Here is a 24,367-nt window from a genome sequence, read left to right as displayed (position 1 = left end):
GTGTTGTTCTGGAGCAGAGTGACCGAGCTGATAAATGAACCTTTGCTTAGAAAATGTACGAAGTGGCTTTTCGTCTAAAGGACACGTCTACAGTCTGGGTGAATATCCCCCAACCTTTCTCTCATGGAAGTATAAAATGCTTTGAAATCTAAAAGTTTGGAGTACGAGCACGTGAGGAAGTATAGTTTCTCAGTGGCTCGTACTCCTTGGAACTGACCAAGTACCAAGTTAGAATAAAACTCTCTGATGTAATGTAGAAGTGAATTGAATCGGGTTGGTCTAACTGTTAACTAAAATAAGAATAAATGAAATAGAACCAAATAATATTGCAATCAAATGGGGATTCTTAAGTTCATTGTACAAAGGTGAGAAGTGTATGGTGTATAATTAGGAAATAAATTGTTTCACAAGGAAGGACTTGTGTGGACATCAGTTTTATCAGTGTCGATAGGGTTTTTTGTAGGGTTTTATAATCAAATCGGACAAACGTGAAACTCTGTCTGAAGTCAAATAGGATTCCACAATCGACCAGTTAGAATCCTTCAGGAGGACAACGATCACAACAAGGTGGGTTAAACAAATCCACATCAGTTGGCGCCGTGACTCGGATTCGAACCGACGTTGGTGCGGTGCTCGTGACCGGAGGTGCTTAATTTGCCGGAGGCAGTGCCTGGAGGAACGACAAGTGCTTGAGCGAAGGTAAGGGAGAGCGCTCTCAGCAGGTAACGCATTTCGAACAAAGAAAAGTTCATTGTTAGATAATTTTATTGAGAGAAAGAAGAGGATCTGGCGGAGAGAGTCCGTTTTAAAGTAAACAATAAGTACTGTAGTTGTTTTAGAAAAGTGCTGGAGAAGAAGAGGAGTCAGATGACAAGAAGAGGCTCGTTGAGGAGCCAGATGCGTAATTAAATGGGAATGATGAAGCGACATGCTACATGTTTGCATTGATACGGACCGGCTGTGAGAGAGACGCCGAGGACACGGCTGAGACGCCGAGATAGGGTTAAAATAGATAAACATTGTAAGTTACCTGTTTGTAAGAGTTTTAAGAGTTACTTTTTGTTCATTGAACTCACTAGAAGTTTGTTGGCAGTGAGGTTGTTACATTATATTGTGTGGAGGTTTTACAGATTTGTAAATGCAATGATTTGCACGAAACGTTTTGTAGAGTGCAGGAGATGATTAACCAGCTGGGAGCATGGTGGGTGATTTGTTCCTGAGAGTAAAAAAAAAAATGAAACTTGTGCGATTCCAATATTCACTGCAATGAAACGTGTTCTGTTGGGATTTTGACGATATTTTAACTCGTGCTGAGTTGAGCTGTGGGTCTGTTTGAAATGGCATGTTATACATTCTTGGCGTTGTATTTCCACGCGAAGGTCGCAAACTACACTGTGTGAGACCCCCCTCCACTCGATCTGTGGGGGGTGGCCTATCTTTACAATGAGTCTTTGTTCGAGCCTTTGCTTTAAGTATGAAATTCGATTCATATGCAGATTCAAGAGGATGAGATAGAAATGTGATTGGTATTTGTCACGTGATCACACGCGAGTCTATGAGATGCAATGCTGTCTAGTGTATGTGTTGAAGCCATGACAGAGTAATGCTAAACTCTGGGTTTTGCCTGTCAGAGTTTTTTTTCCTTTTTCTTCCCACTGGATGTGGAGAGAACTTCCTGTTCCTTGTTCCTTGGTGTTTGTGGCGCACACTCTTGACTGAATCTGTTTAAAGTGAAGTCCATTTAGGAAAAAGTGTTGAAGTTTTATTTTACAATCATCAGGATTTTGAATAAATTGTGAAATAACAATTGTGAATGTGGATATACTGCATGTGATTTAAATGTAGAAACGTGATTTGGAATGATTTTAATGATTTGATGATGTTTAGCACGTGGGGCAATTCACAGATAATAGATGATTCCCTCGGATGGACGTTGAAATATTGTTTTATTCGTCTGCAAATGTTGAGGTTACCTGAACTTGTGCTGGGAAGGCAATGGCAAACAATCCAGTGTAGCCATTTGATCGATTCAGTCAAGGTAAATTCATGATTTAATTGGATAGATGCTGAAGATTAAATTTTTCATTTATGGATTTTAAAAGGAAATATTTTGTTTTGACCAAAAAGTTGTTTAAGAGAGTTTGGATGTTTATTAGTCTGAAGTTCAAGATGCTTTTCCAAGACTGGGATAAAGATTGTGGAGGGTGAAGCTGCATGTTTAGACAGAGTGTTTGAGCTGCAATATAAATGATATTCGCCTGATAACAGATTTGACAAGTGATTTGACAATTTTTGAACAACTGTTTAAAATGATTTATTTGTTTTGATAAAAGAAAATGGATTCGTAATTGAGAAGGTCGGAGGAAGTGATAGATGGTTTGTGTATGTGAATTGGAAAAATGGCAGCATGTTTGCTGTTTTGGTGAGAGAGAAGTGGACAGATGGAGAAATGTCAGAGATTTAAAATGTCGATGGAAATAGCAAATGAGATGGATGTTTTGAGTATACGTACAACTGGGATTTCTGTATATTTTAGCATGTTGTTTTGGGAAATAACAAGGAAAGGGATTAAAATATTGATATGACATATAATGCAAGTTAAATGCTTCCATAACAATCTTTGTTAGTCTTGTAGAACTACATGTGCCCATGACGTTTATTGATTGGTGTTTAATTGATGCTTTGTTTGTTTCGGAGTGTTGAAAGCAGTCTTTGAAGCAATGTACGATTTCATCTAAATGAAGTTTCCACACAAAGATTGGACGATGGGAGAAGCCAGATTTGGGTGATTGAGCATTCAACACATGATTGTCCCTCCCCTTTCTGAGGAGATAAGATGGAGTAATGTGGGAAAAGAAAGAAAAAACCCACTGAGGAGAAGGTTGAGCAAAGTCTTAACGTCGGCGTTGTGTGGTACCTGCATGGAGGAATGTTCTCAGCCACACTCTCGATTGCCGCTCTGCAAATACATCGTGAACTTGCTGTGGTTGCTTCAATGTACGACAGGCCTGGAATTCCACACTGCGCTCCTTCAACCCAGTGTCTGGCCCAAACTTGTACTTGCCCACATCTACCTTCTCCTCAGCTCAAGGAGTGCTTCGATTGTGTTTCCCGTTGGGTGCCGCTCTATCCACACCCTGACCTGTTTATCTTCTGACTTCGGGTAGCATGTTTTCAATGTGTAACACATGCTGATGAACAGGCCATAAATTAAATGGAAACTCACTCATTTTCTGATACGATCACACGCTGCCATTGTTGATTGAACTTGAATAATGGAAATCTTTTCTCCTTCAGGAATGGGACATGGTAATCATGTGTAAGAAAAATTATTCAAATTTTCCTTACAAAAAAAAAACGGGGGAGTGTGGCGGAAAAATTTATATTAATGTATTTTAAATTGCAACAAATGGAGTTTCAGAAATGTAACTTTTATGCTGCAAATTGAATTGGCTGTCATTTCTGTCCAAAAGACTTTTGCCCTAATTGATAAGAAATGTGTTGTTCTGGAGCAGAGTGACCGAGCTGATTAATGAACCTTTGCTTAGAAAATGTACGAAGTGGTTTTTCGTCTAAAGGACACGTCTACAGTCTGGGTGAATATCCCCAACCTTTCTCTCATGGAAGTATAAAATGCTTTGAAATCTCAAAGTTTGGAGTACGAGCACGTGTGGAAGTATAGTTTCTCAGTGGCTCGTACTCCTTGGAACTGACCAAGTACCAAGTTAGAATAAAATCTCTGATGTAATGTAGAAGTGAATTGAATCGGGTTGGTCTAACTGTTAACTAAAATAAGAATAAATGAAATAGAACCAAATAATATTGCAATCAAATGGGGATTCTTAAGTTCATTGTACAAAGGTGAGAAGTGTATGGTGTATAATTAGGAAATAAATTGTTTCACAAGGAAGGACTTGTGTGGACATCAGTTTTATCAGTGTCGATAGGGTTTTTTGTAGGGTTTTATAATCAAATCGGACAAACGTTAAACTCTGTCTGAAGTCAAATAGGATTCCACAATCGACCAGTTAGAATCCTTCAGGAGGACAACGATCACAACAAGGTGGGTTAAAAAAATCCACATCAACACGAAGGCGACAGGTAACCAGCGTGATTTCTTGGAGCTCCTGCGGTCTTCACAGCTCCGTGAACTATTAAAGGCCCACGAGGCCCAGTTCTTGCCCTTTTCTTTCCGGGGTTTTCTTTGAATGAACGTTGTGGCGCCATGTCTTTAAGTAGATCTGTTAAGTGCATGTAAATAAATAATAATAGAACTGCTGTAGGCTTTGTTACTTGTGTTTTGTCCCATACGTGCATTGGTTGCATACATGACTGCATGATTGCATATGTACATTGTTTGTATACATGACTGCTTACGGGTGTGAAATAAATGTGTGCTTACGGGTTTAAATGTTCACCCTTCGTTGCGTCCTTTCCGTCATTGAACTGCCATAATTAAGTTCGGAATATAGCTGGCTTTTTAATAGCCGATAAAATAATCGGGTCCAACGGGGCTTCGCGATAATAACCCGCTCGGTTATCACAAAACGGAGCGAGCTGCTGAAGCGGCTCGTTTCCAAGCAGGCCCCGTTGAGGTACAATCTCTCGGTAGTCTGCCCGCACGATTAATGAGGTAAATCGACCATTCGGTGATCGGACCCTGTAGCGCGGGTAGAGTATTGACAAGGCTGTGGTGTGCTTAAAACACACCCGTAGCTGGATTTCGGCGTTGATCCGAAAGCTGTGACTAGGTTTGTCCGTTCGGTGGGCGAGAGCGGCCGCCATTGGCTTGAAGCGGTCGCCCGCACGCCGACGGGTGGGAAGCCACAACAATATATATGTGTGTATATATATATATATATATATATATATATATATATATATATATATATATATATATATATATATATATATATATATATATATATATATATATATATATATATATATATATATATACACGAGCCTGGTGTTGGCGCAGTGGTTAGGGCAGCGGCTTGGGATCCAAAAGGTCCTGAGTTCAAGCCCCGTTGAGCCACTGAATTAATACACCAGGGGGTTGACTCAACCTGTCATCCTTCTGAGGTCGGCAAAATGAGTACCAGTATACTGGGCCGGTGTATTCCCTGGTTAAAATAGGTGTACCATATCCCTGTGTCGTAAGAGGCGACCAGGGTTGCGTCAGGAAGGGCATCCGGCGTAAAACATGTGCCAAATCACTATGCGGATCATACGGACGATCCGCTGTGGCGACCCCGAACGGGAGCAGCCGAAAGAAGAAGAAGATATATGTATATATATATATATATATATATATATATATATATATATATATATATATATATATATATATATATGCAAAGTATATTTATTCTCGCAGGGTGTGCTCACACATTGTGGAAACATATGAACTGTGCTTCCCGATCGTCTCGGGTCTCTCGCGTGCATTTGATTTTTCATTTATTTATTTTCATATAGGGATGCTTTCCCATCGTTCTTTGATTTTTCCTGGTGTGTCGGCGTTGATGTCCATTATCAACTAATCCATTTAACCAGGCACTAACTAATCAACATAAGATAATAAAATTAATAAATAAAAAGAACGTTTTATTTTCTGAGGTAAATAAAGAATAAATTTCAAAGCAAAATCAATCAAAATGCCAGGAAAGAGACAAAGAGCAGATGCTTATCGGGGGTTGACTTACTTACAGATAAACACAGACAAGGGTACCCAGCAGATCATTCAGGTGGGGGGGGGGGGAGAACCGTTTCGCTCACCAGAGTAGTCGTCCGTGAAGTGAAAACGTCCTGAAATGTGTGCGTGCGTGTCATGTCCGTCGCCAGCACCCAGCCTTGCCATGCACCCTCTCGCGAACAGCCTTGAATGCCAATCAACATCTGGGAGGGCACTGAGTTCATCTGTTGCGGGTTTAGACCCTGGTGCTGTGACACGGGCAGTTGCTCACACTTCACGAAACTGGTGACGTCCAGTGACACACACGGTCCGTCGGTGAATGACCCGCGCCTCATTCGTCGGCGCTGCTCACACCAACACGCGCACCACACGCTCGCTTGCTCACTTGCGGGCTTGCACGCTTCCTCCTCCTTTCCTCTCTGGCTTTCTTTCTCTTTCTTCTCTCTGCCTTCTCTTACTTCTCTCGCCTCTTTTCTTCACTTCTCTCGCCCTTTTCCTCACACTTTTCTCTCTGGTTCGCTTCTTCCCTTGCGTGCTTCAACTCTCACTTTCTTCCTCGTTCTCTTCTCCCTCCTCTTTCTCTCACCCTTTTACTTCTCTCGCCTCCGCTTTCCTTTCACTTCTCTCGCCTCCACTTTCCTCTCACCTTTTCACTTCTCTCGCCTCCGCTTTCCTTTCACTTCTCTCGCCTCCACTTTACTCCTCAGAACGGACCTCCAATTCGTTTTATATCTGCAGCCCTCTCCGCGGGTACAGTCCGCCCCAAGCTCACCCCGCCCCACTTGCGCACGGTTACCATGATGACCCGTACGCTCTCAAAAAAGGTGGACGTCGGAGCTCGCGAAAGAATGTTGCTGAGGAAAAATGAGGGTGGGCTTCAGAGCTCGCGAAAGAATGTTGCTAAGAAAATATAAGGGCAGGCTTCAGAGCTCGTGAAAGAAATGTGTGTAAACGTGTCTGTCGTAAAGAAAAAAGCTTCCCATAAAGGCCCTGTCACACCTTGACGATTTAGCCAGCGTATGCCGACGTATGAAAAATTTGTCGAAAACGCTGGCACGCATTGAATACGTATGGGTAAGTTTTGTATACGTTAAGAGCATGCTGGCATACTTCGTAGTACGCTGGCTAAAACGTCGTAGTACGCCGAGCTGTTCGACAAATTTTCCATGCTTGAAATTTTTCGACGTATGCCAGCGTATGACTCGCACGTTCCGCATACGCTGGCCATAAGTTGTAGGCACGTTACGCGATCGTTGACACACGTCGACACACGTTACTTGTAAGTTACTCATAAGTCGAAACACGTCGAGGTAATGTTTAGCGTACCCGAAACTTATTTCTAACCTATGAGTGACGTGTTTTCGGCACGTTACGCGATCGTTGACAAACATCGACACGTTACTTGTGAGGTACTCATAAGTCGAAACGTGTCAAGGTAATGGTTAGCATCAGTGTTCCAGACTCCCTGTTTTTTTTTTTTCTTCGGTATGACGGTGATGTTAACACTTCGATTTCTAGTGCGGTTATAATATAATTAATAGGTTTCCGCTCAACAATATATATCATAACCGCACTAGAAATCGAAGTGTCAACATCACCGTCATACCGAAGAAAGAAAAAAAAAGTCTGGAACACTGACGCTAACCATTACCTCAACATGTTTCGACTTATGAGTAACTTACAAGTAACATGTGTCAAAGATCGCATAACATGCCTACAACTTATGGCCAGCGTATGCGGAACGTGTGTCATACACCGAGTACGTCGAGAAATTTTCAACATGCTGAAAATTTGTCAATGTACTCGGCGTACTACGATGTATGCCAGCGTACTACGACGTCTGCCAGCTTGCTCTTAACGTATACAAAACTTACCCATAACGTATTAGACGTGTGCCAGCTTGGTTCAGCAATTTTTTCATACGTCGGCATACGCTGGCTAAAACGTCAAGGTGTGACAGCGGCTTCACACTTCGATGTCTAGTGCGGTTATGATTTGAATCCTCGAGCCGCTGCCTATGAATAGCCGACACCACGTGATCATCGGTGATACGCTGCCTCGCTATGCATAAGTTAGACTATCGTTGGGCATAGGTTGTGAACGCCGACAACACGCTCAGCATTCATTGGTATAAGTTATCTATATGTGATTGAAACGTTCTGTGTACGTTATTAATACATTAAGCACACGTCCAACACGTTATTATATGGCCAAAACTTAAAAAAAAACATCAATAGTTCAGCGTACGCCAGCGTTTTACATACGTTTTGATACCTTGCCATACGCTGGCTGAAACGTCAAGGTGTGTATATGTATATATATATATATATATATATATATATATATATATATATATATATATATATATACATATATATATATATATATATATATATATATATATATATATATATATATATATATATTGTTGTGGTTACCAAATTCGCAAACCACCATTCAGGTCCCTTAGGTGAGGTATCTCGGTAAGTGCATGTGTAGTTAGGCCCAAACCCGTTGTCTAGTGGGAATACATGTCATTTATACGTGCTGCGACTCTTCAGGATAGCCGTTTTTCTTTTACTATCTTTATTTTGGACCAACCGCCAGGATTACCATCACAATTACAACCACAACCACCGCTTCACCACAACCGCCACGACCTTCCCGTCACACCTCGCCACCGTAGCATCGCCACCGTTCTTGCCCCGCTGTGGGTACCGGTGTTGGACTCATGCAGAACGCGCGTCGAACAGCGTGTACAAAATCACGGATTTTGTGCTTCAAAAACGGATCAAAAACGACACACGCCCACTTTTTGCCGTCCAATCGGTGAGCGAGGGGCGAATTGGCCCCGCCCCCAGGGCGATCGATATATGCAAATTTGTGGATCAAAAAGCCTTCACGCCCACTTTTTCTCGGGCCAATGGGGAGCGAGGTGAAAGGTCAAAGGGAGGGGGTCAAAGGCGAAGTTACGGGGGGGATAAAAGGACGGTGTTCGTCAGTCAGCAAGAAGGAGTCAGCAGGACGAGAACGAGAAGGAGTCAGCAGGACGAGAACGAGAAGGAGTCAGCAGGACGAGAACGAGAAGGAGAACGAGAACGAGAAGGAGTCGGAACGGAGGGGACGAGTGTGGAAGTCTGGAGCCCGAAGCCTGCAGTGGCTGGAGAAGCTGAAGAGAGTCGGACGAGGGAGGGGGTGCTTGCGTCGGTGCCAGGAGCTGCACGCCCGAGGGAGGCCGGCAGCGCGACCTGGCCGAGGTGGAGACGCACACCAGGGATAATAAAGATCCTCTATACCCCGAGCATCAGCAACCCCCTCCTGTTTCCCCCCGCGCTGAGATAGTGCGACGAAGGGGGCCCGTTCCCACCCCCTGCCAGGCACTGTTCACGAGGCCCGCGGGTTGCGGGGCCATCGCCGCTCCGCGTCTCATCACCAGACGGGTAGGCCCGACCCGGTCTCGGCCTCAGGCCTGCCTCATTCTTGAGGGTATTTCTTTTCCTTGGTTTTGGGTATGTGTTGTCGGCGCCGTCTGTGAAGTAGAATTGTATAAGTGTTGCCGTGTGCTCGGTAGTCGGTATTAGCTCTGCACTGTGTTTTCACTTTTATATTTGCTTTTTGTGTAAATGGAAGTGTGTTTTCTTTTTTTTGTGTGCATTTGGTGGAATTGTATTTGTGTGCTTCCCGTGTGCCGAGAATAAATGTGCTTTATTGTTGAACTGTTTCCCGCTTCGCTTCGTCTTTTCCTCCATTGAATCCCCATCTTGCTTCACGTAAAGGGTTGGTAGTGGGCTGAATACGCCCGATAATTAATCGAACCGTCGAGGTCGACGATAACACCGCTCGGTTATTCTGATAGTACGGAACGGGTCGCTTAAGTGGCCCGTGTCCGAAGTCGACCTGCGGCGAGGTGCGATCGCCCGGTCTACCCTCCGCGTGGGTACTTAGGTAGTTCGAATTTGGCGAGCAACCCTATCCCACGCGGGGGCTGATTGGCTCGATCGCGGTGAGACCGAAAGGTCCACCCGTGACTGGTTCCCGGCGTTAGTCCGAGAGGGTCACGACTGGATTGTCCGTCCGGTGGGCGACGTGCCGCGATTCGAGTTACGTGGCCGTTCGCACGCCGGCGGGCGCGAAGACCGCAACAATATATATATATATATATATATATATATATATATATATATATGTATATATACATATATACATATATATATATATATTGTTGTGGTTACCAAATTCGCAAACCACCATTCAGGTCCCTTAGGTGAGATATCTCGGTAAGTATATGTGTAGTTAGGCCCAAACCCGTTGTCTAGTGGGAATACATGTCATTTATGCGTGCTGCGACTCTTCAGGATAGCCGTTTTTCTTTTACTATCTTTATTTTGGACCAACCGCCATTGTTACCACCACCAACCACAACATCAACCACTCACCGCGGCGCCGCTTCACGTCACACCTCGCAACCGTCGCATCGCCACCGTTCTTGCGCCGCTTGTGGGTACCGGTGTTGGACTCGTGCAGGGCGCGCGCCGAACAGCGTGTACAAAACCACGGATTTTCCACTTCAAAAACGGATCAAAAACGACACACGCCCACTTTTGTTCCGTCCAATCGGTGAGCGAGGGGCGATTTGGCCCCGCCTCCAGGGCGTTGGAGGGCGATCGCTATATGCAAATTTATGGATCAAAAAGCATTCACGCCCACTTTTTCTCGGGCCAATGGGGAGCGAGGTGAAAGGTCGAAGGGAGGGGGTCAAAGATGAGAGAGCGAAGCCACGGGGCTTATATAAGCGACCGCGTTCGTCAGTCAAGGGAACAAGGAGTTAAGACTTCGCGGGCGGTGGAGTTGGGAAGAAGAAGCAAGAAGGAGTTGGTCGTCGTCGTGTGCGTTGGAGTCGGAGCGGAGGGGATGGAGCTGTGGAGAGGCGGCGAGGGCAGACGAGGGGGTGCTCGCGTCGTGCAGGGAGCTGCACCCCAGGGAGGCCGACGGCGCGACCTGGCCGAGGTGGAGACGCTCGTCGCGGGACTCGAGGCAGAGTAGAAATCCTCTATACCCCGAGCATCAGCAACCCCCTCCTGTTTCCCCCCGCGCTGAGATAGTGCGACCAAGGGGGCCCCTTTCCCACCCCCTACCAGACACTGCCCGCGAGGCCCGCGGAGTTGAGGCACCATCGCCGCTCCGCGTCTCATCACCAGACGGGTAGGCCCGACCCGGTCTCGGCCTCAGGCCCACCTCATCTTTGAGGGTGTTCTTTTTCTTGGTTTTGGGTATGTGTTGTCGGCGCCGTCTGTGAAGTAAAATTGTATAAGTGTTGCCGTGTGCTCGCGTAATCGGTATTAGATCTGCATTGTCGCATTTGCTTTTTGTGTAAAAATTGCATTGTGTTTCTTTTCTTTCTATGTGCTTTTGGTGGAATTGCATTGTGTTTCTTTTCTTTCTATGTGCTTTTGGTGGAATTGCATTGTGTTTCTCTTCTTTTCTATGTGCTTTTGGTGGAATTGAATATGTGTGCTTTCCGTTCATCAGAATAAATGTGCTTTGTGTTGAACTGTTTCCCGCTTCGCTTCGTCATTTCTTTCATTGAATCCTCATCTTGCTTCACGTAAAGGGTTGGTAGTGGGCTGAATACACCCGATAATTAATCAAACCGTCGAGGTCGACGACTAACACCGCTCGGTTATCCCGATAGTACGGAACGGGTCGCTTAAGTGGCCCGTGTCCGAAGTCGACCTGCGGCGAGGTGCGATCGCCCGGTCTACCCTCCGTGTGGGTACTTAGGTAGGTCGAATTTGGCGAGCAACCCTATCCCACGCGGGGGCTGATTGGCTCGATCGCGGTGAGACCGAAAGGTCCACCCGTGACTGGTTCCCGGCGTTAGTCCGAGAGGGTCACGACTGGATTGTCCGTCCGGTGGGCGACGTGCTGCGATTCGAGTTACGTGGCCGTCAGCACGCCGGCGGGCGCGAAAACCGTAACAATATATATATATATATATATATATATATATATATATATATATATATGTATATATACATATATATATGTATATATACATATATACATATATATATATATATATATATGTATATATACATATATACATATATATATATATATGTATATATATATATATATATGTATATATACATATATATACATATATAATCCGTGACTATATATATGTATATGTATATGTATATGTATATATATATATATATATATATATGTACATGTATATGTATATGTATATATACATATACATATACATACACATATACATACACATATACATATACATATACATATACATATACATATACATATACATATACATATACATATACATATACATATATATATATATATATATATATATATATATATATATATATATATATATATATATATATATATATATATATATATATATATATATATATATATATATATATATATATATAGTCACGGATTTCATAATCATGTCTGATGAATGCATATTTTTTTTTTTTTTTTTTTTTTTTTTTTTTTTGTATACCTTGGTCGAGGCTCGTATGAGAGCTAACACACAACTCACAGCAAGGAGGCATGAGACAAGAGGGGCGGGAGTGGAAGGGACAAAACATTGGGGAACAGACACAGGTGAACTGTGGAAGGGAGAGGGATGGGGATGGGACGGGGAACATGGCGAGGGGAAGATGGACATTAAAGGGACTTTCAGGAAGGAAAGCAGGAGAATTGAAGGAAGTGGGCTTGGGTGGATTATCGGGGGTAGAAAAGATCGAGGATTTGGATGGGGGAAGATAAGAGGTGGTGGTGAACAGCTGTTTTGAAAGCCTGGAGGGAAGAATGGGAAAGAATAGAGTGAGGAAGTTTATTCCAAAGGCGGGAAAAAAGAGGAATGAAAGAGTGAAGATGAGCAGTGATTCGTGATTTTGGTAGTTTTACCAGAAGGGGGTTGTTGGCGGACCTTGAGCGCCCTGTGGAAATGTGGTTGGGACAAATCACAGAGAGAGCAGGGGGGCAAGGCTGGAGAGGAGTCGGTAGAAGACAGAAAGACCACCGACCAACCTGCGGTGATTGAGTGAGAGGCCCAAAGACTCAGCTTCATTGCGGGAGATGCCAATGATCTTAAAAGCCCTGGTTTCGACAGCGTGAAGTCGAGAAAGGTGGGAGGCAGGAGCACCAGCCCAGAGGGGAGAGCAGTACTCCATCAGGCTACGGACAAAAGCTTTGTAAGTGGTCAGGAGCTCAAGAGGGCCGAGGAAGGACTTTGCACGACGGAGGATTCCCAGTCGGCGACTGGCTTTTGAGGCAAGGTTGGAAATGTGACTTTCCCAGGAAAGGTCATGGCAGATAGTGAGACCCAGAAGCTTGAAAGAAAAGACTTCTTCCAGAGGATTGTTGAGAAAGTGGATGGGGGGTTTTGTAAACGGTCCTTTCGAAGAGACATAGTGAGAGTGTGAGATTTGTCTGGATTGAAAGACATGTTCCACGTGTTGGACCAGTTTGTGATTTTATCCAGATCTGCAGTGAGCGAAGAAGCTGCTGCTTGCCGGTCTGAGGGATGACAGATGGTACGGCAGAGGGTGGAGTCATCGGCAAAGAGAAATAGAGGATTTTCCAGAGAGTCCGAGAGATCATTGATGAAAACCAGAAAAAGAACAGGGCCCAGAACGCTACCTTGAGGAACTCCAGCCTGCACAGGAAGAGGGGATGAAAGAACTCCATTTAGGGCCACACGTTGACTGCGACAGGAGAGGAAGTCTGCGAGCCATGAGTGGAGATGGCCTTGAATACCATGGGAAGAGAGTTTGGTGAGTAGGGCAGGGTGCCAGACTGTGTCAAAAGCACGTGATATGTCCAGGGATACGGCTCGGATTTCCTGTCTGGCATTGAGGACCTCCATCCATTGATGGGAGAGCAGTAGCAGCATATCTAGGGTAGAGTGACCTGGTCTGAAACCAAATTGATGATTGGAAATCAAGCCATTGGAGAAGAGGAAGGATTTCATGTCTGAAGCGATGATGGATTCCATAACCTTGCTGATGATTGGGAGAAGGCTGATTGGTCTATAGTTACAGGGATCTGTTTTTGCACCTTTTATGCAGGGCAGTGATGTTAGCAGATTTCCAAGCAGATGGCAGATGACCTTGGGAAAATGAGAGGGTGAATAGAACAGAGAGAGGGTGAGCAAGAGCAGAAGAGCAGGCTTTGAGGACACGTGGGCTGATGCCGTCTGGACCGGTTGCAGAATCTGACTCGAGGTTTGAAAGCAAGCTCTCCACCTTGTCAGGAGAAAAGGATACAGAGTCCAGGGACAGTTGGGTGCGACTGGGTAAAGTGGGTAGAGATAGTGATGGGTTTGGGACACAAGATTTAGCTGCAAACACCGAGTTTAGACATTCAGCTTTATCACGTGTGGAATCAGCAGTGCGGCCATTTGAGGTAAGGGAGGGGATGGAGGGGGAACATACACCAGAAACAGATTTGATTAAACGCCACCAGGATTTTGAGGAGGGAGAGAGGTTTGAGAGTTCAGACTTCAGATGAGAAAGATGTTGTTTTCTGGCTCTCCTGAGGGCAGCTACACACTTGTTCCGAGCTTTGTGGAAAGAACTGAGATTGCCCTCAGTTGGGTTTGCTTTCCATGAGGCAAAGGCAAGTTGTTTCAGGACAACTGCCTCGCCACAAGCTTCAGTAAACCAAGGGCGGGAGGAAGGGTAAGACAACTGAACACGAGAGGGGATAAATCTGTGCATGAGGGAGAGCAAGTTTCTTTGAAAGAATTCCCAGGATGAGTTGATGTTTGAGAAAGTAGTGATAGGAGACCAGTCTGTAAGTTTGATGGCTGCTCGGAGACCCTGCCAGTCGGCTTGAGTGAAATGCCAGACTCGACGGCGGTGAGGTGGTTCTCTGATAACAGCCAGAGAGATGTCCACTTTAACAAGGACGTGGTCAGAAGAACCAATTGGAGCGAAGGAAGAGCAGCAGATATTGTCAGGGAAATTTGTCAAAATCAGATCCAGAAGAGATGGAGTACCATTGGTTGAGATCCGGGTCGGGAAGTTGACCGATTGAGTCAGTCCCAATGAGTCACAGAAAGCTTTTGCTGATGTCCCATGGCAGGTGAGAGAGGTACCCACACCTAGCCAACTGGCGTGATGACAATTGAAGTCGCCACATAAGAGGAAGAGAGAGTTTGGATGAGAAGATAGAAGATGGTCCATGTTTTCGGAGAGTGAGGTGTAGATGGAGTCATCACTGTTCGGTGGACGGTACAGTACACATATAAACATGAGGTGGGAGTTGAGGGGAAGCCGAAGCCAGAGGTATTCCTGGGGGTGTGGGGGAGTGAGAGCAGTGCAGGGAGAGTGAGGAATAGAGTCTTTGATGAAGAGAGCAACACCTCCACCAGGACGAGGCTCAGGTCTGTCATACCGTAAGAGGGAGTAACCAGGGAGAGATACTTGGGAGTCAGACACGTCTTGGGAGAGGAAAGTTTCTGTTAGGCAGATAATGTCTGGTTTGTCAGTGGCAACCTGCATGGAAAGATCTGAAAGGTTTGAGCGAAGGCCCCGGATATTTGAGGTCCACACTTTTAATGAAGAGGTAGGGGAGGAGGCTTTGGGTGCAGGAGGTGGAGGGGGCGGGGGAGGGTAGGACGAGGGACGAGGGGGGAGGTAAGGGGGGTTGCTGAAGGAGTGTGGGGTATTGCAGAATAGCGAGGGGAGGGGGCCGAATGAGGAGGAGAAAAGGCTCTGTGGTGCTGGGAGAGAGGGGGGACAAGAGACAAGGAAGATGGCAGTTGAGTATTTGAGGAGGTGGAGTGAAGAGATGGAGGTGAGAGGGCAGTGGAGGGAGGCAGGTTGGTGGATGAGAGGGGGGCAACTTAGAGAAGGAAGAGTGAGGGGGATGAAAGGTGGGAGAAAGGTGAGGGGGAATTTTTGAAAGAGGTGAGAGGGAGGCTTGGAGGGAGAAGAGTGGGATGGTTGCTTTGAGAGTGAGAGTGAGGGGTGAGGGGTGAGTTGGCACTGAAGTTGGAAAAAAAGAATGGTTGATGGAAAGCGAGCATTCATGGCAAACTGTGGTTTTTAAAAGTTTTAGGTCAGAGATGCGATTTAACACAATTCTTGATGGATGCAATGAAGGCGAATTCAGAGCATGGAGAGAAGAAGCGCTGTAATAGTTGGATTTTTTAGGCAAGGAATGAAGGAGAGGTCGAAATGAAAGCAGTCTGTTGAAATAGCAGAAGAGTAGTGCATTGTGAAACAGTAAAGAGTACCACATGTGTGAGAGAGGAAGATGAAGCATCATAAGATCGTTTTTGTTGTTAATATTAATGTATGAGAGAGTTCAACAGATTAGGTCATGGAAATGTAAAAAAAAAAAAAAAAAAGAAATCGAGGAAGACGAGGAGGAAGTTAAGAGGAAGAAGAAGTAGCAGAATCGGGAGAAGGTGAGCGTGTTGTTGTTGTTGTTGTTGTTGTTGTTGTTGTTGTTGTTGTTGTTGTTGTTGTTGTTGGGTATATATTTTTTTATTTTTTTTTTATTTTTATTTTTGAGATAAGAAAGAGATTAGTTGGGAGAATGGGGGATGTTTGGAAAGTGGGGAGGATGAAAATTGAAGGTAATGGGGAGGATAGAAATTGAAGGTAATGGGGAGAAAAAACAAACAAACAAAAAAAAAAAACGATCGAACACCAAGTGGAACCGGTAGGCCTCAAGCCTACCGGTAGGCATATATAGGCATATATATGCCTACCGGTAGGTAGCATATATATGCCTACCTACCGGAACCGGTAGGCATATATATATATATATATATATATATATATATATATATATATATATATGCAGCTATCCTCTTTCCCCAGAGCATCAACAACCCCCCCTGTTTCCCCCCCCCCCCCGCGCTGACATAGTGCGAAAAGGGGGCCCCGTTCCCACCCCATTACAAGCAGTGCCAACGAAACCCGCGGAGGAGCGCGGAGTCGGGGCACCGCCGCGACATTTTGCAGCTCATCACAAGACGGGTAGGCTCCACGTGGTCTCGGCCCACAGGCCCGTCTGTCCCCTTGTCGTTGAGGGTGGCCCTTTTCTTTTGCTTTTGAGTAAATGTGTTGTTGGCGCCCTCTGTAAAGTGAAACTGTTTAAGTGTTGCCGTGTGCTCGTGTAGTCGGTAGTAGATCTGCATTGTTGTGTTCCTTTTGTTACATTTGCTTTTGGTGCATAATTGTTGTAATTGTATATGTGTGCTTTCTGTTTGCCACGGAATAAATGTGCCTTATGTTGAACTGTTTTTCCCGTTTCGCTTGGTCTTTTCTTTAATTGAATCTCCATCTTACTTCACGTAAAGGGTTGGTCGTGGGCTAAATACGCCCAATAATTAATCGGAACCGTCGAGGTTGATGATAACACCGCTCGGTTATCCCGATAGTACGGAACGGGTCGCTTAAAGTGGCCCGTGTCTGAAGTCGACCTGCGGCGAGGTGCGATCGCCCGGTCTACCCTCCGTGTGGGTACTTAGGTAGGTCGAATTTGGCGAACAACCCTATCCCACGCGGGGGGCCGGTTGGCACGATCGTGGTGAGGCCGAAAGGCCACCCGTGACTAGTTCCCGGCGTTAGTCCGATAGGGTCACGACGGAATTATTCCATCTGGTGGGCGACGTGCCGCGATTCGAGTTACATGGCCGCTCGCACGCCGGCGGGCGCGAATTCGCAACAATATACATACAGTATCTCACAAAAGTGAGTACACCCTTTACAAAAATGTACATATTTTGTTGTAACTTTTTACTTTGATGTATTATAAACACAAGACTGAAAGAAATGATAGAGTAGACATTCTGTCATACATGTACAGGCCCAAAACATTTATTCTGTGGAAATAATGTGGCATACTGGACATATCTGTGAAAGGGGGGGCAACAAAAGTGAGGACACCCTATGTACTTTCTCACATTGAAGCGTTATTGTTTTCAGTATTTTGTATGTCCACCATTGTTTTTGAGCACAGCAGCTATTCTACTCGGTATGGAGTTGACCAGAGTTCCACATGTCTTTGCTGGGATCTTGTTCCACTCCTCTGAAATGACTTCTTGAAGTTGTGTGATGTTGGACACCTTTCGTCCCTCAACCTTACATTTCAGGATGCCCACGTATTCTATTGGGTATAGATCAGGTGACATGCTTGGCCACTCCAACACATTGACCTTCGACTTCTTCAGAAAGGCAGTTGTCTGCTTGGAACGATGCTTCAGATCGTTATCATGCTGAAATAAGCTCCTCTACCAAGTTTTCGCAGGGAGGGTAACATCTTCTCCTTCAGGATGTCACAGTACATCGTAGAATCCATGTTTCCCTCGATGAACTTGAGCTCTCCAGTACCGGCAGCACTCATGCATCCCCAAACCATGACACCACCACCATGCTTGACAGTACAGATAACGCACTTGTCTTGGTACTGTTCCCCAGGTCGTCGCCAGACACGCTGCACTCCATCAGGTCCAAACAAATTGATCTTCGTTTCATCAGACCAGAGGACATGCTGCCAGTTGTCCAGGAGCTTGGATTGATGTGCTTCAGCAAAGTGTTTGCGAGGTTTCTTGTGGCTCTGCTTCAGGAGAGGCTTACGCCTTGGATGACGCCCATGCAACCCGACACGATGGAGTGTGCGACGTATGGTTTGCACACTCACAGACTGGTCAGAAGCTGTATAAATCTCTTCAGCAATCTTGGCAGCACTTTGTCGTCTGTCTTGGAGGACTAGCTTCTGAACTTGACGAACAGTACATGCAGTCATCTTTGCTGGTCTGCCCTGGCGAGCGCAACTCATTGTTGTACGCTTCTTGGAGAACCTCTGGATGACCTTGGCCACGGTGTTGGGGCTTACTTTCAAAGAAGTACTGATCTTCTTGTATCCTTGGCCATCTTCATGTAGGGCAACGATTCGATCTTTGACATCTTTCGAGAGCTCATTACCATGAGGAGCCAGGCTGCTTTCTCAATGGCGATTGGTACAGTATTTCCGATGCAATTATTTCTTCAGCAAGCAGATAGACAAATACTGTCTTGAGTACACTTCTTCACTTTTAACATTCCAGGGAGGTTGCAGCTCCATTATTGTTTGGTGCATATTTGTACCTTGAACACTCTTTGACTTAAATATGCAAAAAATGATGAAAATGGAAGCTGTTTTACCATGCTTGACTTACTTCTTATGCAGACAATAGCAGGGGTGTACTCGCTTTTGTTGCCTCCTCTTTCAGAAATATTCGTAATATGCCACATTGTTTTTATGGAATGGCAGTTTTGTGCCTGCACACATATTGCAGAATGTCTACTCTGTCATCAACTCTAAGGTGTTACTTCCAGCACAGCTGCTTAAAAAGTTACACTGAATTATTTACATATTTGTGAGGGGTTTACTCACTTTTGTGAGACACTGTATATGTATATATGTATATATATATATATATATATATATATATATATATATATATATATATATATATATATATATAATCACCGGAACAAACTTTGGTTTGACTGCGTCAGTACACCTGCAAAAAACGGTAACACAGGTGTCCGAAGGTGAGCTCAAGGAGGACAGAAACTTCCAGTGGAACAGAAAGGCAAAAGCTTGGTTGATCCTGATTTTCAGTACGAATACAGACCGTGAAAGCATGGCCTCACGATCCTCCCGATTGTTTTGCGTTTTCAGCAAGAAGTGTCAGAAAAGTTGTCACAGGGATAACTGGCTTGTGGCGGCCAAGCATCCACAGTGACGTTGCTTTTTGATCCTTCGATGACGGCTCTTCCTGTCATTGTGAAGCAGAATTCTCCAAGCGTTGGGTTGTTCACCCACTAACAGGGAACGTGAGCTGGGATTAAACCGTCGTGAGATGGGTTAGTTTTTCTGCTCAGTACGAGAGGAATAGCGGGTTCAGACACTTGGCGTGTTGCTTTGGCTGACCAGCCACCATCGCGAAGCTATCCTCTGAGGGATTGTGCCTGAAGGCCTTGAAGACAGAATCCCTCTTGGAGCCTTGAGCCTGGCGATACTGATGCGCTTGGGGCTTCGGGCGGAGCAGCCTTGAGCTTTGTATGATGAACATTGAACGCAAAATGCAAAAAAAAAAACAGCCGGCGTGCTTTAAATAGATTGCACTTGTGCCAACCATGTTGTCACATTTTTTGGAAACACACAAGTCAAGTGTTGAACTGTTCACACAGTACATAGTACACAGTACACATTACACAGCACGATGCTGGGGTGCCATGTGCCCAATGACTTGTAAATGACCTGGTTATATATACAGTACATTCATGTAGCCTGGTGTTGGCGTCGTGGTTAGGGTAGCGGCTTGGGATCCAAAAGGTCCTGACTTCAAGCCCCGTTGGCCGCTTGAATTAATACACACCAGGAGGTTGACTCAGCCTGTCATCCTTCTGAGGTCAGCGAAGTGAGTACCAGTGTACTGGGCCCGGTGTATGCCCCGGTTAGAATAGGTGTACCATATCCCTGTGTCGTAAGAGGCGACCAGGGTTGCGTCAGGAAGGGCATCCAGCGTAAAACATGTGCCAAATCACTATGCGGATCATACGGATGATCCGCTGTGGCGACCCCTAACGGGAGCAGCCGAAAGAAGAAGAAGATATATACATACATATATATATATATATATATATATATATATATATATATATATATATATATATTTTTTGTGAGATTCTTTGTATATCCCCTGCCTGGTGTTGGCTTAACAGTGAGAGTGGTGGGGGGCTTTGGATCCCAGCCTGGTGTTGGCTTAATGGTGAGGGTGGTGGGTTTGGGATCCTCGGGTCCTGAGTTCAAATCCTGCTTGGCTGTTGAATTAATACCAGGTGGTGTTGACTCAGTCTGCCATCCTTCTGAGGTCAGCAAAATGAGTGCCTGCTTGTAGGGATGATTGAGCTATTTTCGTATCCTGCGTCGGAGTGGTGACCCATCCAGGATTGTGCCCAATCGCCCAGGAGACTGCTTCGGCAGCACCGACGCTCTGTACAGAGTATAGTCCCGATGGATGGATATATAGTATATCTTGCAGCAAACATGATTCTTTGGTGCCACTAACCTCGACATTGGCCACCCCCAACCATTTATCCCATAATTATGATCTTCCTCTTTGCCGACTATAATGTCCTTATAATTCACGTAAAAACACACTGATGTCTCCTCTCTTGATTTTGTGTTGCATGCGAGTTATGTACAAGCTCTCTCCCCTCCGGGCTGGTGCTCCTGCCTCTCTTTTTTCCCGCCTTTGGAATAAACTCCCTCACTCTATTCAATCCCATTCTTCCCTCCAGGCCTTCAAAACAGCCGTTCACCACCACCTCTTATCATCCCCCATCCAAATCCTCGATCTTTTCTACCCCCGTTAATCCACCCAAGCCCACCTTCAAATTCCCTGCTTTCCTTCCTGAAAGTCCCTGTAACGTCCATCTTGTCATGTCCCCACGTTCCCCGCCCCATCCCTCTCCCTTCCACAGATCTCCTAATGTGTCTGTTCCCCACTGTTTTGTCCTTTCCACTCCCGCCCCTCTTGTCTCATGCCCCCCTTGATGTGCGTTGTGTGTTCGCTCTCTTATGAGCCTCGACAAGGTATACAAAAATAAATAAATAAATCAAAACCTGCGACCACTCAAATTATTATTATTATTATTATTATTATTATTATTATTATTATTTATTTTTTGTTGATTAATAAATTAATAAATAACATGCGACACCAAGATGAAGAAAAGCATTTAATTCAACACAAGCATGTTACTTGGAACGCCACTGTTTAAACGATCATGGAATCTTCACATTTGTTGGTTGCCCCCCCCCCCTTGGGCACCTTCCACCGATTTTGATGCCCCCCACTGTACACGATCAATGGGCAAGACCCGATCGGGCGCTGCAGGTGAAGCACTGCGTGGAGCCTCGATCCTCATCTTCCCATCCGGGGTCAAGCGGCATCTCACCAACGCAGGGTCCACGTCTCTCGGGAGCTTGATCTCTTCGCGAAACTCAAGGCAACTGTAGCTGGAGCCACCCTGCGAGTCTTCATTGTGCACTTGGTGATGGCCCGTCACCTTCAGCCAGTCTCCGACCAATTTGACCTTCAGACGTTCGGGCTCGAACTGCCTGGTGTCCAAAGACACCACGTAGCGGGATGCGTCAGCCTTGTTTTCCCACGGACAAGACGTCCTGGTCGTATCCGTTTCATGTTCGTGTCCGGGACACTGTATCAGGCTCAAGGCGTTCCCTCTCCGGATCCGGCTCTGGGCCTGCTCGTACAGCAGCTCCATGATGCGCTCCGATCGTCGTACCTCATCCTGGAGCTCATCCAGAGCGCCACCAATTCCACGCTCCGCAGGGATCGCTCGTCTGCACCTGATTGGCGCGAAAATAGTGAGACGGAGTGAGAGACATCTCCGTAACAAGAGATTTCATGCGCGATTGGGCTTCAAAAAGGTCTCTGTCTGTGCTTTCATCGCTCGTCGAACCACAGGAACTGTTGTTGTGTTCGAGGGAGCTGTATTTATAGCATCACTCAGTCCCCCATTGAGCTACTACGAGCAAACGGCAGCACGTTATGGAGAAATGTACAAATGACGTCACACAACACAAAACACGTCAGTATCGTCATTCTCTAATACGTTGAACTCTTTACATAAACATCGTCTAAGCAGAAGGATTACAACAATGCAGAATTCAACGATTTTTTTTTTAAAAACAAGCTCAAATGAGCTAAGATCCTCGTCCTCTTAATGATGACGTCATAAAAACGAATATGACGTCATTGTGATGTATCAGGTTTGCGATAAATTATCTGTGCTAATGCCCGGCTTGATTCCCGCAAACAAAATTCAAACAGCTTGCCAAGTTTCGGAGATAATGGTACAGGTGATTTCCATTGGCGGCGATATTATGACGTCAACTTTTTTTTCTCGGAAGAATTTCCGAAATCGGAGATGGTTACTGCCTGCACGTGGGATTTCTGCATATACATGGCAAGTTTCACGAAGGTCCGATGAAAACTCTGGGTTGTGAAACAAAAAATAGGAATAACGTCATAAAAATTGATATGACTTCATAGTGATGTATCATATGTGCGGTAATTCATCTCTGCTAATGCCCTGTTCGATTCCCGCAAACAGAATTCAAAAAGCTTGGCTAGTTTCGGAGATAATTTTTTCGGCGATTTCCATTTGCGGTGATATTTTGACGTCATAACTTTTTTTCTCGAAGGAATTTTCAAAATCAGAGATGGTTACTGTCTGCGCAGGGTATTTTTACATATACTGTATATGCCAAGTTTCAGGAAGTTTCGATGAAAACTGTAGGCTGTGAAACAAAAAAGTCCACAAGAAGAAGATGAAGAACAATAACGTGAGCAAGACTTAGAGATCCTCCAGGAGGATCTAAAAAAAAATCTGATTGTGGGATTAATTAATTATCCTGTGTTAAAGTAAACTCAGTATAAATTGGTTTACGGTTGACTTCAATGAAATGCAACCACAGTTATTCCGGAATGCACTTTTAGAAATTGTAAAAATGAGAAACAAAATTCCGAGTCTCTATTTATAATGTGGATTGAAGAACAGTTGGAACTGGAACAGCACTCGGTACACAGAGCGCATACCTCTGCCAGGCTGAGCAGTTTTCCTTTTGAATCCCAGTGATGGGCCAGATCTGGATCTGGACCTGAACCAAAATCGAATTGGCTTGTTCTCGTCACCAAACCGACTCATCCACCTAGTTTTTAAGTCATCCACAACGTTTTCAGATTTCATGCTATATATCCTTTTTGGCCCTGGTTCTCAATTGTGAAGAACCACAATAAAAATATATATATATAGTTTGTGGATCCGGATTCGGACCTTCACCAAAATCTCAACAATTCGTCCTAGTCACACACCCAACCTGTCCACCAGGTTTCGTCCAAATCCGTTCATAACTTTTTGAGATATCCTGTTCACAGACAGACAAACAGACAGACGGTGAAAGCATAACCTCCGTCCACCAGAGGTAACAAGCGGTACCCGTAGCACATCACATCAACTCTTCTATAATATGAGTGGGGTATGCTTGTACATTACAAGCAGTTACTGGATTGTAACCTCCATGGAGATGTCTATCGATAATAATAAATGTCAGTGTGTGTGTCTCCTCCAAAAACTCCAAAACCATGAAACCTAAGAACCTCAATCTTTGTATGCATACTTAGGGAACTCCAAGGGAGTGCTAGAGTGAAAATTGGGTGTTTAGGTTAATTAAAACACCCCCTTTGAAGATAATTAACGGACGTATTTATTATAGCCTTTATCAGGCACATCCTCGGACACCTCACTCTCTGGGGTCTTAAGGCACAACCTCGGTTACCTCGCTGGGGTCTAAATTCGCCATTTTGTTCGGCCTGCTCAACAATGCCTTGACTTGGAACAGGCCGCAATGATTTCTTAACAAAAAAGGTTTTTTGTTTCACTTTCCTCACTCATATCATCGAATGCCTTCGAATTGCTGGATCCATTGCAATGCTTATAAACTCCCAGAGATGCCAGCGTTTGTGGCTTTATTTCACTTCCGCAAATGCCATAACCTCAAGAATCTCATATACTAAGCTGAATTTCAAAATTT

The 24,367-nt window shown here is 44.9% G+C and overlaps 1 protein-coding gene across 1 annotated transcript in view; it reads right to left on the bottom strand.

Annotated features, from left to right (window-relative positions):
* The window catches only part of LOC147030945 (uncharacterized), a gene marked incomplete at its 5' end in the record, with an annotated part of 35,213 nt that extends 13,037 nt beyond the window's left edge, over positions 1 to 22,176 (bottom strand). The window contains one exon of the mRNA XM_085872058.1: positions 21,582 to 22,176. Coding sequence (XP_085728184.1) covers positions 21,582 to 22,176 — 595 coding nt within the window. The remainder of the gene's footprint in view (positions 1 to 21,581) is intronic.
* Positions 22,177 to 24,367: the final 2,191 nt, after the last annotated feature.

Source organism: Eptatretus burgeri, chromosome 3, assembly GCF_056783735.1.
Source record: "Eptatretus burgeri isolate ZD-2024b chromosome 3, Ebu_testis_v1, whole genome shotgun sequence".
NCBI classification, from domain to species: Eukaryota; Metazoa; Chordata; class Myxini; order Myxiniformes; family Myxinidae; genus Eptatretus; species Eptatretus burgeri.
This window is presented reverse-complemented; position numbering and strand designations above follow the sequence as displayed.